Below are 19,735 nucleotides of genomic sequence, written 5' to 3'. Positions count from 1 at the left end.
ATCATTTAAAGGGCAGTAGCTGGGTGTCATCTATCAAAGTGTAGATATAGACAAATAACATCTTAAGGCTTGATTGAACACCCTTCACATTGCGGCACCTGTTTGCTTCTGGGTATTTACCAGGTAACGTCTCACTCTGATTGCCCCACCCCTGTCTTCCATCTTAACAGTGCATGCCGAAACATATTTCACTCTTGCCTAATGGTTCTTAACCCTGTGCCTTCTGCCTTGTCCAAATGCCCTCCCTTAACTTACTTACTGGATTAAAATATTATTTTTCTGCTAGGTCTTTTCCTTTCCCCATAGTCCACGTTCTTACTCTGAAATAAGAGAAAAATCAAAGCAGGAGTCATTGCCACCTCTTGAGATTGGAGCCACTTAGATATGTTGACTGTGAGTAACATCAAGGCAAAAGAATTATCATTTCCTTTCAAAAGATAATAAGTAGACAGGGAATGAATTCAACTAAATCACCCATCTATGACTCATTAAAACTGGGCTCCCACAACATTTTGGAAGCATATGGTACCTTTTTCTTGGGCAAACACTGTGATTATCAAATTTCAGTTCCTGAAATATTTGATAATCTCCCAAAGAGAAATTTTAAAGATGCAGAGAGTTTTGATTTTTAAAGGCCCTCTTTTTTTTCACAGCATGATTATTTTTCCATTCTTGATTACCCACTAATATTTATATATATTTATTTATTATATATTTATAAGATATATTTAAGAGAACATAAATTTCAAAGTCTCAAAAGAAGACATTCTTTATTAAAAATAAAGCAGATTATTCTATTTTTTCTAGTTTATGACTCTAGTATGCTAGGAGTCAACTCTACCATCACTTATGTTCATAGTCTCTTGATGATACCTGAACAGCAATAGCCAAATAAAAAAAAAGCAGCATTGGAGGAGTCTAATTCATGGGCAAGCCAACCATTTGTGAAGCAACTATTTAATTTCATTCCTATCCATGTTTAGAATGAGGAGACTGGCCTGCTGTAGTTAAACTATATGTGTAGAACCTCAAATGCCATAGTGAATGGATGTTATTGATGTGGCAACTTAAGTCACTGAAGGATTTTGTAATGAAGTAATTGTTAATTGTTGATTATTTATTTTGCCACCCCTTTTATAAAGGTTGTTTGGCATCCTCTGTGTCCCACTGACCCTTTAGTGGTGCCATCCTGAACCAACTACTTCACTAACGACTGAAGGAAACAATCACTTTGATTTCCCTAACACCCTTGCCACAAACCTGCATGATCAGCTGGCCTTAATATCAAGAAACCAAGCATATCAAGTTATCTTGGAAATCAAATTTAATGCACTTTAGCGAATGAAAAATAATGACCTGCTTCCTGGCTTCTTTTTCTTCTCATACTTTCCCTTTTTTCTGCTTTGCCCTGAGGCGTGCATAACACAAACAATTTCCATAGCCAAAGTTGGAAGATATCCCTTCAGAAGCAAAGCCTGATTGTCAATTCTTCACCAAAAACGCTATATGTGCTGGGTGGTGGTCGCACACGCCTTTAGTCCCAGCACTTGGGAGGCAGAGGCAGGCAGATCTCTGTGAGTTCGAGACCAGCCTGGTCTACAAGAGCTAGTTCCAGGACAGCCTCCAAAGCCACAGAGAAACCGTCTCAAAAAACCAAAAGAAAAGAAAAGAAAAGACTGTATGTTATTAAAGATGCTGGAAGGGACCAATTAACCTGGAGAATGTATAGGAAATAATCAAAAGTGTAACTTCACAAGATTATCTTTCCATTTAGCTTCAGCTCTACACCTCTCTCTCTCTCTCTCTCTCTCTCTCTCTCTCTCTCTCTCTCTCTCTTCCCTCTCTCTTTCCTTTTCTCTCATAGTCTCATTGGAGAGATATTTGTTAAAAGCAGAGTCTTAGTTAGGGTCATTATTGCTGTGATGAAACACACCATGACCCAAAGCTTACAGCTCACACTTCCATATCACAGTTTATCATCAAAGAAAGTCAGGGCAGGAACTCAAACAAGGCAGAAACCCAGAGGCCAGAGCTGATGCAGAGGCCATGGAGGAGTGCTGCTTACTGGTTTGCTCCCCATGGCTTGCTCAGCCTGCTTTGTTATAGAACCCAGGACCACCAGCCCAGGGATGGCGCCACCCTCAGAGGGTTGGGCCAGCCCCAACAATCACTAATTTAAAAAATGCCCTAAAGCTTGCCTCCAGTCCTATCTTGTGGAGTTATTTTCTCAGTTGATGTTCCCTTCTCTCGGATGACTCTAGCCTGGGTCAAACTGACATAAAACTAGCCAGCACAAGTGAAAATTGTGTTTCTAAATCTAGTCCATGTAGGCTGCCAGAAGGATGTGGAAATGTTTATCGTGAGGTTGTGCCATGCAGTGGGCAGCACACTTTCAAGTTCAGACTGATTTCTGTTAAGATGGTAACATACTGACATGTGCTAACTACATTAGAAGTCTGTGCAAGTATTATATTTAAAATACAAGTAGATTTTCCTTTTAATGAGACTCAATGAGAATCTCAATGCAACAAAAAAATAAAAAAGAGTTCTATCTTATCAACAGACTTCCTAATTTTTTTGCAAGCAGAGATTAGGTGTAAGGAAATAAAATACTCAGAGTGCAATATCTGATTGTGTGGCTAATTGTGTGTCAGGGTGAGCTTTTTAACTAAAAATCTATTAGACCATCTCTAGAGTGAAGTTAATAGAATGTGACTATTGCCATGGCCTGAAAGCTGACTCCCTGCTTCAACTATTGGGTCATTTTGTAGACTTGCAATCAGAAAGGTAATTTAATAATATAAATCTATATGCCATGCTCAACACTGTCCAGTGACTTCTCACAACTTCAGAGCTGACTGATGGTGCCCACTGCCTACCCACTTGGAAACTGAAGTGCTGATGTTCACAGATGACTCTAGGGATGACAACACTGTCTAGTTTCTCTTAGAGGTAAGAGTTGCCCTGTGGGCCAATTCTACTCAATGGAATTTAAATAGAAAACCTTGAGCTTGTTCACAGACTGAAATTTGCAGATACAGGAAGTTCATTTCTCCCATGTGGTTTCTGATGGTTGGAACATTCAGGTGATACTAGAGCTACTTCAGTCCCCAAATCAGAAGTCACACTATGACGACTGACCAGCAAGCCCCAGGATCCTGACCCTGAGTTACAAAACTGACCAAGATACTTACATTGTCATGACTTTTTAAATTATTTATTTATGTTTGTGGTTATGGTGTATTTGGCCAGTAAGTATGTCTGTGCACCAAGTGCTTGCAGTGCCCATGGAGGCCAGAAAAGAGCACTAAATCTCAGGAACTGGAATTACATACAGTTGTGAGCTACCATGTAGGTGCTGGTCATCCAACCCAGGTCTTCCGCAATAGTAGCCAGGGCTCTTTAGTGCAGAGTCATCGCCCAAGCCCCTATCATGGTGCCTATATGTGAATGAGAACTGACAGTCTGCCTTTCTTAAGGCGTACTAGATGTGCAATTTTGCTTCCTGAAGCTATACCTACCTCAATTTTTCATAAAACTGGGAATAAAATTTAAAAATCCTTTCTATGGCTTAACTTCCTCACGAGTCTTCCCTCATATTTACAGTCTTCACCATCATTGATGTCTAGTTAAACTGGCCTTCTTGGTGCTGCTCAATATACTATATAGTTATGACTCCATTATTTCTTTACTTCATCCCCTCTGAATGTAATGTTCTCTCCCTAGATGGTTCCAGGAATTTATATGCTGTCTGTATAGAACCCTTGCCAGAAAAGTTTTCTCACACCTGCATCATACACAAAAGCACAGCCCAGTCCTGCATATCCTACCTTAATTTTTTGTAGCGTTAACTGATCCAGTTGATATAGTAAATATTTATTTGGTCCTTCGTTTATCTATCTCCTCTTCTAGGAGGTAAATTCAATCAGGGTAAGTACCTTATTTTGTTTAATATACTACCTTTCAGAATAAAACTGTTCCAGGCAAAATTGGACTACATAGATATAGAAAGAGAAGGGAGGAATATTGATACAACTGATAGATTCTATGGAGACATAGATGGATGATGATGATAGATAGATAGATAGATAGATAGATAGATAGATAGATACATAGATACATAGATACATAGATAGATAGTAGATATAGATGAGGCACAGATTAGACAGATATGTAGATACATATCTAGATTGATGGATAGATATAAAGTAAACACATATATACCTACATAATTATACTATAAAATGGGTAAATGGATAAGGAAAGTATATGTTCTACTATTCTCATAGTATCATGTACTATTTATCCTAATTACAAGCTCCAGCATAATTTGGCAAAGTTTTCCTAAAGGTTTTTTTTTCAGATTTCCATTCGGTAAATTATTATATGTTTGATTTAATATTTACTTACAAGGAACAGGGGCCAGATTTGCTTAGATTAACCCTTAAGCTCAGTTTTAAGGGTTACTTCCATTTGACTTGGGCATTAGAGGTGCTGCAATTGTATGGTTTTGTTGATATTTCTTAATTTGGTGGTTAGAGAGTGAATGGGAAATGTATTGCATGTTTTTGACTCCACGGAATGTCCACTTCAGAATTCTACAAATACGCTGATCCTACAAGACATCAATGTTGTTTGGCTGTGGATATTTTATGGACAGGAGTGTAATTTTTGCTCAAGGAATCTTCCTATAGTCAAACATACAGGAAAGATGTCAGTCTTCAGAAAAACAAAGAGCCCATACATGCCCTGGGGTGATATGAATGAACTTGATTCAAAGTGTAATTAGTTTTGCATACTTGTTCTACAGCCTGAGAGTGACACTACTAATTTTCTCATTTCTGGAAACAGCCTGGATATACATAGGATACAAAATAAAGAAACCACAACAACAATAAAAAGAAAACTGCTGTGTAGTTCTACAACTACATAATTGTAAATTATCTTCTATGTCATATTTATTTCCAGTATAATTAAACCTTCGGTAGAATCTTCACTGGTGTACCTTATTTCATGGGGAATTAAGAGAAAGTAATTTTTCCACATTTCAGGATTAAAAGGAGAGAAAAAGGCATAAACCCCTTTAAAAATCCAGAGGGTCCGTCTCACTGTGGCTATGGCTGTGCCCTAGGGACAATTCATCCAGGCAACCTGGTCGGGCCAGCAGCACAGAATAAGAGGGTCAGGGAATCAAACCCAATTGACCTGATGCTTAAGAACATCACAGTGAAAACAACATCGGGCATAGTTTTAACTTAAGATTTTTAGAGACTATTCATTCAGAAGCCAGTGGGAAGAGGCCCCATTTTGAGATAGACAACCTATATGAGAACCTGATTATTTTATTCATGTTTGTACTGAAAACTGCTATTCACCTGTCTACACAGAACTAGCCTGTAAGCTCTTTGAAGACAGAATGGCTTCTTTTATGTATGTATTTGAAGCACCTAGCACATTGCTGAGCAAGTAAGACACATTAACTATCTGTGAAAAACATAAACGGAACTTTTGAATCCCATCGTCATCATTCCTGTGATTGGAATGAAATAACATATACAAAATATATCTTAGTTATGTTGACTGAACCTCAAGCTCTTACACAAACAGACACTTAAATATTTCAGCAGAATGTTATTGCCAAGATGCCTGGGTGTGAGAAGAAGGGCTCTGTGTAGTTTAATTTCACAATTCTCCTCCCCACATTTTTTGCAACTCCTACTCTGTTTTTCTAGATTATAAAATTAGGGTTTAGGGTAGAAAAGAGACTAGGAAGAAAGAGGAAAGGAAGTCCTGTTCTCTCAGCTAGGTTATCATCTAATTCCAAGAAAACAAGTTAGTTTCCCATTACAATCTCCATAGATCTCTGAACTGCCATTCCCAAATATAAGTTCTCAGGATGTCTAAGGCTGTAATGACAGAAAACACTGGCTGATACTCAGCTCTCTCTTTCACTAGATACTGCTTAGCATTGCCACACTTAATTTACCAAACTCCACCACACTCCATCGTAGCAGAAAAGAGAAATGGAAAGAAGATGGATATATAAGTTCTTATTTATGATCTCAGTTCAAAGGTCTTAAGACATTTTCCGTGCAGATTCCCAGAATCTGCAAAAATCAGTATGTCATGGGGGTTCATTTGTTTGAGATCACACTTTATAAGTCAGTCAAAATCAAGGGCATCTGGCTCTTGGCTGTTAATAACTATCATTTGGAATGAGAGGCTACCAGCCTAAGTTCAATCATGTGGGCAGTGGTTGCCTTTATGAAACATATTATTACATTAATTTGAGCCCATTTAGTCTGTGTGCCCAATTGTAGGGACAAAGATACAAAAGCATCAGACCTTTGAGCAAATTGATATAATTAAAATGGAAAACTTAGAGTGACAGAGAAATTTCAAATGGCTTAGAGTACATTAAGAGCAAAAATAAAGTAGATTACACCTATTCTTATTATATGAGGAAACATCTGTCATTTCTTCTTAGAACCTGCTTTAATAAACAAGTTTGGGGATTGTGTATTAACTGTATTTCCATTCCATTGTTAAAGTCAGAATGACATCATAGAACATAGCAATGAACTACTTTCTAAGTGCCAGGATAGAAACTAAAGCTTAATCGCTGATGATCTGTTTTCTTAATCGTAACTCTACCTGGGTAAGTAAATTTGCATCATTTCTGCCACATTTTTGTGCTCCTTTATAACACTGAAAAAAATGGGGACAGTGATATTAGCAAGGTAGAATAAAAGTCGCCACCATCCTACCCTCTGAGAAACACAAACCACCAAGGATACGTACATGCATCACTATAGTTTCTGAGTGTAGGTAACATGTCATGGCACCCTACACAAGCCACAACCAAGAATGGCCACAATGAAATGGTTACCAAGAGAAACTATATTTTATCTGCTTTTTCCCAAAACTGGCATAGCTCAGCCCCCAAAGAGGTTTCCTGCTCTCTTGACTTCTCCTAGGGGCAGGGAGTAAATCTGTGACTAGGCTCTCAGCTTTGTCAGTGTGTCCTTGAGTAGCTAGGTTCATTGTCATCCAGGACCAGGTTCTAAAGGAATTGCTATTGTCCAAATGCCTAGAGCAGCCAGTAGCAAATAAGGAGTGGGCATCACCCTACAACCGGCACAAATCTTCAAGGCTGGAAAATGAACAAAACCGAGGCTCTCCACGCACCCCAACAAAAGAAAAGGATTACCACATGATTCCAAAGTCCACAATGTCTTAGGACCCTGTTTTAAAACAAAATTTTGCTTCTTTGTTTTTGTTTTGTTCTGCTTTTCTACCTTCACCCTAAGCAGTGAAGGAACTGGCAAAATCAACCACCAGAGGGCGCCAGAGATCACTGGCTCCAAGTAAAGGAGAGGAGGAAAACTGCTTAGGGCAGCTGGAAAGAAAGGCCCCAAAATTGGTCAGATTGATCAATGAGGATCACTTTATTAATCATCATTATGGCTTCCATTGCCATGAGTAGGTGAGACCCTCTCCAAGAGCGGGCACTCTCAGGTTACCTTTGAACAACCAAAGCCTCTGGAATGGACTGATTTACAGCCCCACCCCTGAAGCGAGTGGCCTATTGCTCCAGAGGTGCTCATCTTGGAAATTCATCACTCTGAGTATTAATTGCCAGTGGCCCAGTGCTTGCCATCTACTGTAATACTTGGCTTCAGCAGTGAGTGGCAACTGCAGACTGAGAAAGAGGCCCCAAAGGATGGCAGCTGTTAGTATTACAGCTTGCAAATAGGCTTCAGGCGCTGGAACCTTCACCGCTACAAGCTTAAAGGTCACGGCTCTTAAGCAGCTAGTGCCAGCTCTTGGAACTGAGTTTGTACATCTGAGACCTTTCACCTCAAGGTTTGGCTGCTCCTTGCATTACTTGCAGAGACTGGTGCCTGCCATTTGTCTCCCCTGGTTCTTTACCACCTTCTATCTTATTCACTCTTGGCTCTCTACCTTCCCTTCCCTTCTCTTAACTACCCCCAATCGCTGTTGTCTCTATTGTCCTTGCTCCCCATCATTTCTGCCCCTCCCACCTCATCCCTCTTCACTGTTGATGCGCACCTGGCTGCTGCAGCCTCCACCATCCTTACTGCGTGTCACAAATGCAGCCCGCCCTATTGCTGTCAGGATCAAAAATAAGCAAGGAAAGGCCATTTGGGAGAAGCATTTTATGCTCCTCGTATCGCCAAAGAGCGACAGGAGACGACAGCACGGGAGAGTTTCTTCCAGCTGAGTTGCAAAGGAAACCAACAGTCATTTATAGGGAAAAAAGAAAAGAAAAATTAAAAAGGTTAAGGCAAGGATGTTTGGACCAATCAGACATGCAAATGAAGAACTGCGTTTACCCCAATCACAACATGAAAATGAAGACTGTGTTTGCTTCCCTTTAAGGCCTGCTCCTGGCCTAACAAGGGAAGTGCTGACTGTACTTCAGTCTCATGAAAAATGGCTGCAGCATCATTTAGTGTTCACTATGGCTGGTGATGGCACAAGTCTGGTATAAGCTACTTAAAACAGCTGTGGCTAAGATAATACCATTTAGGGCCTAACTTAGGCTTCAACAATAAACAGCTGCGGTTGTGATGTAGTTTGCTCAAGGCATCCGTCCATAGAGCTCGCAAAGCAGCAGAGGGCAAAAGGGCAATTTGATTGGCTGCTTGACTCACAGTCTTGCTCGTGGAAACTGAAGCTACAAAGAAGGGCATAATAGCAGTCAGTGAGGCTGGAGTCAAAGCATGGCATTGCCAACACTTTAGTTCACTTAAAAGAAATGTACACATTAAAAGAGGACTTACAAGAAAGCCACCATTCACAGTAACAGTTGCTTAACAGTATTTACCAATGCTTAACTTCTGCCCAGTGCCACAGGGAGAGGTGAGTCCCTCTAGTCTATCCTGGTTTATCTATGTGCAAGCCAATCTATGGAGAATTCCTCTGAGCTGTGGTTGTTTCTTCAAATATGTAGAAAACAATTGGCAAGGAACAAGGAGAATTAGGAAAGTGGGACCAAATTGGAAGAACAAAATGTACCTAGATAAGCCTAAACGAGGTAAGTAGGCCTGCCCAAGGATCCAAACTACTCATCTTCAAAGAGGCTACTGAGTTGCTATAGAACACAAACCAGTAAATAAATTGCATAAACAAAATGAGTGTATCAACAAAAATGAGTGCATCAACAAAACGATAAAATTATTAAAAAAAAAAAAAACTAACTGAAAATTCACCACTGGTGTACGGGAACAGACTTGATTAGAATCTCATTCCTAGCCCCATAGCAGATCACTTGCAGGAGCCTGTCCTCCTCCACCTCTATTCCCTGGGGACTCTACAAAACCTCTGGCAGACCCAGCCCTCCTCCCTCAACCCATCCCTTTGTGTCAGCTGCCAATACCCTGAGGTACTGTCTACCTGGAACCTGCTGGCCACCCCAGCCTGGGAATCAGGTAGGCTTCAGGCTCCCAAACCTTCACTCTTCTTCCTGTCCTCCATTGCAAATCATCTAGTTTCATTGTCAGCCCTGTAGCAGACCACTTACAAGGACCTGCCAAACCTAGTGACAGACTCAGATTTCCTCCTTCCTGTGGACCCTCTCTGCCCCATTCCCTCTAGCTCGTTCCCATTCCCTCATGTCAACACCAATACATAGACTCCCTCTTTTCCAAGGACCCCTGGAGGCCACACCTGGCAGTCACTCAGAAGCACTCCTCCCCACCAGGCAACCTACAGCCAGGACACTTTCCTAAGGTCCAGAGAAGGCAACCAAAACCAAGAACAGAACAGCTACTCAGAAAGACAAGACCAACTATAACACCTAGAATGATAATCATCCCAAATCCTGATGCTTAGACATCAATGCAAAAGCATCACCAATGCCCAGAATCCATCAACCCTACTACTGTAGGCCTTGAGAAATTCAAAGTAACTGAAGCACAATCCATGGACTTCATAGCCATTATGAATATGTCCAAGGCCCTTAAAAAGTATATAAATAAATCCCTTAATGAAGTCTGTGAAAATACAAACAAATAGTAGAATAAAATGATGAAAACGTTTCATGACAGGGAAGTAGGAATAGAATCACCAAAGAAAACCCAAACTGAGATAAAACTGGAAATAAAAACCTCGGAGTACAAGAGATTGGAGAAGGAATCTCAGACATTGAAGATTCCATAGAAAAAAGAATGCCTCAATCAAAGAATATGTTAAATCAAAAAAAAAGGGGTGGGGAAGAAATCTGGGACACTATAAAAAAAACAAATCTACAAATAATAGGAATAGAAAAAGGAAAAGAAACCCAGGTTAAAGACACAGAAAATATTTTCAATAAAATCATAGAAGAAAATGTCTCTAACCTAAAGAAAGAGATGCTTCTCAAAGGCACAAGAAGCATACAGATCACCAAATAGACTAGATGAGAAAGTCCTCTCATCACATAATATTCAAAACACTATATGTAAAGAAAAAAGAAAGAATATTAAAAGTTGCAAGGGCAAACAAAAACAAACATATAAAGGCACACCTATTAGGAAAATACAAGAGTTATCAATTGAGACTCTAAAAGCCAAAAGGGTCCAAACTCAAAGACCACATACTTATGCCCAGACTACTCTACCCAGCAAAACTTTCATTTGAAATATAAGGAGAAGGGGGCTGGCGAGATGGCTCAGAGGTTAAGAGCACCGACTGCTATTCCAGAGGTCCTGAGTTCAATTCCCAGCAATCACATGGTGGCTCACAACCATCCATTATGAAATCTGGTACCCTCTTCTGGTGTGCAGATATACATGGAAGCAGAATGTTGTATACATAATAAATAAATAAAATCTTTTAAAAAAAGAAATATAAGGAGAAACAAAGACATTCCATGATAAAATCAAACTTAAGCAAAATCTATCTACAAATCCACTTCTACAGAGACACTAAAGGGAAAACTTCAACCTGAAGAGGTTAACTACACACAACAAAATGCAAAGAATGAATGATCCCTGACCAGCATATCAAGAGAGAGGGGAAACCACAACAAAAGGTAACAGGATCAACAAACACTGCTCCGATAACTCTCAAGATCAATAGTCTCAATTCTCTAATAAAAAAACAGACTAACAGAGCAGATGTGAAAACAGGATCTATTCTTCTGTTGCAAGCCAGAAAAAACACACCTTGACATCAAGGATAGATGTCAATTCAAGATGAAAGGATGGAAGAAAATGTTCCAAGCTAATACATCCAAGAAGCAAGCCAGGATAGCCATTTTAATATTGGACACGATAGACTCAAACCAAAACTAATTTGAAGAGATGGGAGAGGACACTGTATATTTAACAAAGGAAAAAATCCACCAAGAGGGTATCACAGTTCTAAAGGTTTTTACATCAAATACAAAGACACCCAAGTTCATAAAAGAAACACTACTTTGGTTAAAATCACATACTGACCTTCATACAATCCCAGTCTCACAGGTCATCTCTACAAAACTTAACAGAATAATGCTAGAGCTAAATGACATCAAAAATTAAATGGGCCTAGCAGACATTTACAGAACATTTCACCCAAACACAAAAGAATATACCTTCTTCTTAGTAGCCCATGGAAATTTCTTCAAAACAGACCACAAAGCAAGTCTCAATGGAAAAAAAAAAACAAAAAACAAAAAACAAAAACAACTGAAATAGTGCCCTGCATCCTATCTGCCCACCACAGATTTAAGCTGAAGATGAGAAACAACAGAGCATTTACAACCCATTGAAACTTAACTATTTACTACTGAATGAAAATGGGCAAAGAAAGAAGATGTAAACACGTTAGAATTGACTGAAAATGCAACATGTGAAAACCTATGGACACAATGAAGGTGAGTCTAAGAGGCAAGTTTATAGTGCTAAGTGCATTTAGTAAAAAATTGGAGAGACCTCATATGAACAACTTAATGGGCCACCTGAAAACTCTAGAACAAAAAGAATAATAACACGCCAAAGGACTAGACTGAAAGAAATAAATTCAAGGATAGAAACAACAAAAATACAAAGAATTGATGAAACAGAGTTGGTTATTTAGGGGGGAGGAAAGCAGCAAGATAGATAAACCCTTAGCCAAGTGAAGTAAAAGATGGAGCGACAATATCTAAATTAATAAAATTAGAGAAATAGGGAGACATAGTAACACACACCGAGGAAATCCAGAGAATCATGAGGACATACGCCATGGATACCCTCAAAGTACCCTCTCCCTCTGCAAGCCACTGTGAACCTGCCTGGCTGCTCCCTACCCACTGTACCTACACAGTGGCTACAGAATCATGCTTAAGAAACAAGCATGAAATACATGCAGTTTTGATGGGGGAGTGACATGGACATGTGTATGAATACCTACCCTGTTGCTTTTCACGTACAGATATGTTTTTGTAGACGTGCACAGCTTGAATCTTAAGAATGCCTTTATTTCTAAAATAAAGTAACATTTTTCTTCATCATAATGTCTATTGCAGCTACGGCAAAGTAAGAGAAACCTGAAAATCATCCAGATATGAAACTAATCTGTCACCATAATGATTCCCCTGTAGCTATTATGCTGTGGTTTACATCTGCCTCATTGCACTGGCATTCTTAGCCCTGGCAAACTCCTGTGTCTTTAGCCTTGCCATTTTGCATGAAAATGCAACCGTGCCCTCTGAGATGGGCTTTCAATATTCTCAACATCTAATGAGATGTGTGTATAAGTAATCTGCTCCCTTTCCTTGGGTAGTACATGCCATGAGTATGCTAGTCGGGTTTCTAATAAACACCTGAGATAACTATAGAGAAAAGCTCCATTTTTCCACATAGTTTCAGAAGCTTTGGTCTTTTATTAACTGGCCCTGCCATCTTGTGCCTGTGACTAAATAATACAACATGACAAAAAGCACAGGATGAACTGCTTGGCTCGTGGCTGGGATTGAAAGAGAAAGAAACAAGAAAATGGCATCCCAGTGTTCCCATCAGGGCAAGGCTCTGACTAGAAGATCTCCCACAAGGCCCCTCCTCCAAAAGTCTCCATCACTCTCAATAGAGCCAAATGAGTAAGAATTAAGCCCTTGTAGGCATGGGCCTTTGGAGGAACTTTTAAATTTTAAACTATGGCAATGTACTACACTTTGTTTACAGGTCACTATTTTAAGACAGTTTATTTGTGTCCTGTGAACAGTCCTGAACAGCTTTTTATGGGGGCATATGATTTCCTTTCTCTACAACGAATGTCCAGGAGTGAGACTGCACAGTCTTCTAGTGTGTTTTTTGTCTTAAAACCCAGTCACACCACTAAGTCCATTAAGTCACATGACCTTATAAAATTAGCTTTGTGGTAGGTGATTTTGCCCAATTGTAGGCTTATGCCATTGCTCTGGCCACGTTTCACGTCAGTCACAGGCTTAACCTAGATGACCGGTAGGTTAGAGCTATCTAATGCATTTCAACATAAGATATTTCACTTCACCTCGCCATGAATTTGGCATCTTCCTTCCTGTTGTAATCAAGCACTGTAGATGACAGTTAAATACTGTGGAGTTATTCAGCCTTCTAGCTGTTGAGGAAAAGAAAATTAAGATCTCAATGATCACAATCATTATATACACAACAGAAAGACAAGCAAACATAGTGAAATAATGACTACTGACAGAGGGTGCCCTGAAATCATGTCTTTTATTCATTGCAAGTGGGAAACTAGGGCCACTGTACACACAGTACAGAGTATCCACTGTTTTTATGCTCCTGTGGGTACCGGAGTTGCAGCTCACTGCTGATGTTCAGTACAGGGTGAGCATAACACACCATCCACCAGTAACCCCAGACAAGAATAAAATGCAAAATTGAAAGTGCACTTTCAGCCGGGCATTGACGGCACACGCCTTTAATCCCACCACTTGGGAGGCAGAGACAGGAGGATCTCTGTGAGTTCGAGGCCAGCTTGGTCTACAGATCGAGTGCCAGGATAGGCTCCAAAACAATACAGAGAAACCCTGTCTAGAAAAAAAAAAGAAAGAAAGAAAGAAAGAAAGAAAGAAAGAAAGGAAAAAAAGAAAAAGCAGAAGAAAGAAAGAAAGAAACTGTACTTTCAAATGAATGCAACTAGTTTGAACATCATTTGACTTCAGGAATAGGGGTTTAGCGCTTGCCTGCACATGTGAGGTTCTAAATGTCAATTCCAGCATCCTGAGTGGAGACCACCTGTGGTAGCAGTTACTTTTTGCATGCTACAGGGCCCTTGGTAGATAGTGTGGGTGGTTGCTGTAAGGCTCCTATCATCTAAATTGCCAATCTATGTTTGAGTCATTTTGTAAACAACTGAGGAAAGCCGAGAATGGGAAGGGAGTTCTTCCGCAGGGGGCTGGTTGTCCAGTACCAAATGGTCACCATGAAGACAGACAAACACACATTATATGGCCTGAAATGGCTATATTTAGGAGTACGTATGTATATTATTCACATATATACATACAATAACAACTAGTATAAAAGGGGCCATGGTCTGGAGAGTGGGAAAGGGTATATGGGATGGTTTAGAGGGAGGAAATGGAAGGGGGAAATGATACAATATTTTTAAAAAATTTTAAAGAATAAAAAGTTATTTTACTATTTCTTTATTGTTGTTTACAACAGTATTACCTGTTTCACTTCTGAGATATTTTTTTCCTTTTCAGTCTTACTGGTAGTTCGCCAATTTTATTCATCTTTATTTTTTAAATGGATTGTGTCATTAATTTTTTTCTTTTTTTAGAATGGCCTGTGTTTTCAGCCTCATTGATTTCTCCCCTTGGTCTTCATTATCTGCTTTCTTCAGCTGCCTGAGACTGCCGGGCAATGTTAAGAGTGTGGCCATGCCTGTGACCAGCTGGGAAAGGAAAAGTAGTGGCGTTGAATTATATTATTTTTTTAGTTTCCTTAAACTAAGGTTGATCCGGGACTTTTTCTCTTTCCTAATGTGAGAATCTAAGGCCACAAATGTCTCTCTTGATGTGGCCTATGATGAATCCTACAGGCTTCTATGTAATTTCATTTTCTATCAACTGTTTTTTTTAAAAAGTCCCTTTAGTTTCTCTTTAGCTTATAGTATATTGCGTGTGTGTGTGTGTGTGTGTGTGTGTGTGTGTTAACATCCATGTGTGGGGTTTCACATTAACTCCCCCCTTTGTTGTTGTTGTTGTTTCAAGAGCATCTTGTTCAGTATAACCTCAAATTTGCAGTAACCCTCCTGAGCTGCTGGGATTCCAGGCTGAGTCACTACAGCCAGCTAACTGCTGCTATTCTCTCTGCTTGTTCTGTCAGTTTTTGAGAGATGGGTGTTAAGGTTTTGCACTGAAATTGTACATTAGCTTTTAGTCCTATCAGTGACTGATAATCTCCTGGTGTACTTTGCAACTTCCTCATTTTCTGCCTGTATTTTCTTGGTGCATCCATTCTTTTTTTTTTTATTGACCAATGTCCCTTTCTATCTGGCAATTGTCTTCACCTGACATCCAGTAGACTAATATTGATACAGCCTCCCCTGCTTCCTTTCAGTTCGGCTTTTGACCTGTGGCATACATTTCCGGGCCTTTTGCTTTCAGCTTCTCATAAGCAGATAGTGGGGTTCCTAAGTATCTATGTTCTGCAAATGCCTGTGTCGTTGAAAGTCTACTGAGATTTACAGTATTATTGATATTATTCAAGCCCGAGCCTGCAAATTATTTCTTGTCTTCTGGTTCTTCTTGCTGTTATTTTTTTCCCCTGCATTACAGGGGAGTAATCAGAACATCTAGAATTGATAATTTTGTTGTTAGGCAATTTCATGCATGTGCAATACACATCCTGCTTACTCTCTCCCACACACCTTTGCTTCTCTCCCTCATCCCAGTCCATCCACTGACAGTTTCACTGTATCTGTACAAATTTGCCATAGGCCCTAAACAGCTCTATGAGTTACATAAATCACTACATGTTACGTGGTTTAAATCTACTATTGACATTTTACCAGCTGAAGTGAATTATGAGAACTCTTGTCTTCTTTGATGTCTTCTCCATTCCACTGGTAAGAACTCTCAGTATTTACATTTGTATTACATTGACAAGCAGTGCGCATCTGCAGCTTGTGTTTTCCCAAGCACAACAGATACATGGAAATGTTGGTTTTATCTGTGGCCACTGCTCCTGTCTACTCTTCTTCCTCTCTCCTGTTGTTCCAAATTCCTCATCATTCCCTTTCTCTAAAGTGAAATTTCTTTACACATCCTTTCCAGGTTGGCTTACTAGTGATGAAGGTGCTTAGTTGTCCCTCATGGAATTTTAGTTGTTTTTTTCTGTGAACCTGGGCACCGAGTCCAGGGATTTTACACAGCTGGCCAGTGCTCTACCACTGAGTTTCATCCCCTGTGGTCCTCCACTTAGAATGTCTTGCCTGTCTTTGCATTGCTGAGGGATCATTTCCAGACGTACAGAATTCTGAATTGCCAGTATGAACCTGATTCCAACGTTGACACTTCTGCTGGTATGCCAAGGCCTCATACCACAAACCTGCTGTTGCTCAATCTGTCCTTTCCCGATAGATACTAGAGACCACCTTAGTCAAAATTATTGTCTTAGGGCAGGAGACATGGCTCACTAGTTCAAAGTGCCTGCTGCACTTCCCGAAAACCAGAGTTCACATGTCTTGGCCAGTTCACTCACACTTGTAACTGGTTTCAGGGGATTCAATGTCCTTTTCTGGTTTTGATTACCATGTATCTTGCTGTCTATTTCCATGTACTTATTCAGTTTGAGGTTTCCTCACTTTTGTGAATATGTAAGTAAATAACATTGGCCAAATCTGTTCAATTAACTTAAAAGTTTGGCTTAGTTCTGTTTGGGGAACAGGGTCTGTTAGTCAAGACTGAATCAAGACTGTTTTCAAAACTCACTGTCTTCAACTTCAACCTCCTGACAATTGGTTTATAGTCATATACAACAACCAGTTTGAGAAATTTTAGTAGTAGTCTCTGATTAAAATGAGAATTTATAAGGTCTAACATCAGCTGCAATTACTTATCCAGAAGATAATAAGATATAATGAATAAATATATAATAATAGTAAAATACAATAAGCAAAATTAAAAATGTCTGTTCTGTATGCCTGCAAGTTGACCACCAGTCTAAAGTAATCATAATATACAATTGCTGGATTCCTGTAAATTGACCTCATATGCTAGAGATAATAAACACTTGTTTATTAGCTATTAATCATGTTGATATGTAATTACTTTGATGAAGATAGGAATCAAATATGTAATAAATTAATGCAGTGTGTTGCTTAATATTTAATCTTTTATATATTAGATTCACTAATTTGCCCTATTTCAGATGCTGACTCTTTTATAACATTAGATATTTCCATACAATAATTGTTTAAAAAATTTAGCTTAATATAAAAACCTGAAGCATTTTGCAACAATTTTTGGTGAGTCAATCTAAAATGATAATGAAAAGCAGAAATTACCCAGGAAAACAAGCAAATTTAATCTACTCACCAATTTCATTTCAAATGCTTTTTTTAAAGTCATGGTCATAGTTGTAATTTAAACTTTGAAAACATATTTTAGTGTTTTGAAGATTGCTTTCTGGCTGCCTTTCAATTTAATGTGTTGAAACAGACTCAACCAAGCCTTCATTGTGTGTTAATCTTGAGAGCAATGAGTCAATAAAACTCAAACTTTTTTGGTACACAAAGGAAAATGATCTGTTTTCTCTTGTTTAGTGCCTATATAACCATCATTAAAAGTGAAAAAACATTGGGCTTGAGGTAGCTTAGTGGCTAGGACTGCTTACTTCCCTTGCAGAGAACTAGAGTTCAGTTTTTCAGCACCCACTCTGGGAAGCTCATAACTGCCTGCAACTACTACAGCTCCAAGAGACCCCAGGTCCTCTTCTGGCCTCCATAGGTGCGCACATGCAGACACACAAAATACATTCCTAATACTTAGTTGTCCACTGAGAACATTTTATTGAGTTTAATTGTATGTTAAATCTATATGCAACATGGAAATGTTTACAATGTTCCTGTATTGTCATTTTTGGTGTTAACATAATGTAGAAAGTCAGTGGTGAGAATCTAAACATACATGTAAAAGAAATGCAGCTATTAAAAAAATATAATCAATGGTCCTTAATTTAAGCAAAACTTAACATTTATGGTCAAATATCTATTTTAAAAAGTAAAAAATATAAGTAGCTATTCTTTTTGCAACATTAAGTAGCATTACAGCTAACTATATATGTAATAAATCTATTATTTTCATGATTTATCAATAAACTTTAGAAAAATAATGTGACAATTTTCTGAAATGAGAATTACATATTTCTTTTGAAAAAAATGCTTTAAAACAGAACACACCAGACCAAAAAATAACCTGTATTTTTAACCTATACCCTAAACAGGTTTCCATAACATGTTCACATTGTAGACTTAGACAAATCATTTATGGAACTAAAAGTACTTCTGTCCATTCTATTCATGTGTGATTTTCAATTATTTCACAGGCAAATTTGGTAATAAAGGCATAATCTGTCATTCTCGACTCACTGATTTTCACACAATCATGGCTACTACACCATATGATGTCAGAGGTGCACAAATCCAAGGAAACTGGCCTGTTCATCCACTTGGCAGAAGCAAGTTATTCTTCACCATCTGCTCTTACAACCCGTGCATCCAACTTCTGAATGCCAACAAACCAGTCATACGAAGATACTTAAAGGAATAAAACTTTAAGCTGAGTAAATGACGCCATTATAGGCACTTCTTCCCAGTAGCACTCACCTGACATTTACTGAAAATGGTGATTTCCCTGCATTAGCTAAAATTGGCTATTTCCTTGAAAGTTAATTTCTGCCAATCATTCTAGCTTGCTGCTAGACCACCCACAGAGCAGCCTCTTCCTCCCCAGGGGCTAAATGTGAGACCACAGGGCCTGCTTTCCGAACATCTTGGTGAAGTCATACATAGCAGCCTTTTCATTTTCAGTGTCTGGATGATACATTTTATAGTCATTCTCACTACTGACAAATACAACCAGAAAAAAAAACAAGTGAAATATACATTGATGCACCAGTACTGGGACACAGGAACGGCAAAGCGTGGGTCCCAACTACAGTAAGATTATGGATCTTCTGCTATGACTGACCACCTAAGAGTGAAATTTAAAAAAAAAAAAAAAAAAAAGAGTCGGAGGTAGTGGCACACACCTTTAATCCCAACACTCTGGAGGCAGACGCAAGTGGATCTCTGTAAGTTCGAGGCCAGCCTGGTCTACAGAGTGTTCCAGGACAGGCTCCGAAGTTACACAGAGAAACCCTATCTCAAAAAAACAAACAAAAAAGGATAACTGATAATGGCTTCATTTTCTAGGATGTATACAACTAGGTGTTCAGAGCTGTTGAACAAAGTAGGTCAAATCAGCTGAGATAAATCGTGTACATGGGGGGGGCTGTGTGGTTTTAAGGTCTCTGACCTTGAGTTTGTGCATTGATTAAAAGAGGACTGTTTTTATGACATGAGATGTATTGAGAACACTTCACAGCATGTGTTAAAATGAGTGCCTAGCACATGCCATGTTCAACAAATGTCAGTTGCTAGTATTAAATAAACGGGATGAGTCTTTCCTGGGGAATTGACTGGTAAACCAAACAAGTCACTGTCAAATCCAGAGCAAATAGACAGGACACACAGTTCAATTCTTTCTTGC

General features: G+C 39.1%; 1 protein-coding gene across 1 annotated transcript in view; it reads right to left on the bottom strand.

The window, feature by feature from the left end:
- Positions 1-8,046: 8,046 nt before the first annotated feature.
- Positions 8,047-19,735, bottom strand: part of Emb (embigin) — a 56,598-nt gene continuing 44,909 nt past the window's right edge. Inside the window, exon 9 of the mRNA XM_035438788.1 lies at positions 8,047-8,241. Coding sequence (XP_035294679.1) covers positions 8,047-8,241 — 195 coding nt within the window. The remainder of the gene's footprint in view (positions 8,242-19,735) is intronic.

This window comes from Cricetulus griseus, chromosome 2, assembly GCF_003668045.3.
Source record: "Cricetulus griseus strain 17A/GY chromosome 2, alternate assembly CriGri-PICRH-1.0, whole genome shotgun sequence".
Taxonomy (NCBI): domain Eukaryota; kingdom Metazoa; phylum Chordata; class Mammalia; order Rodentia; family Cricetidae; genus Cricetulus; species Cricetulus griseus.
This window is presented reverse-complemented; position numbering and strand designations above follow the sequence as displayed.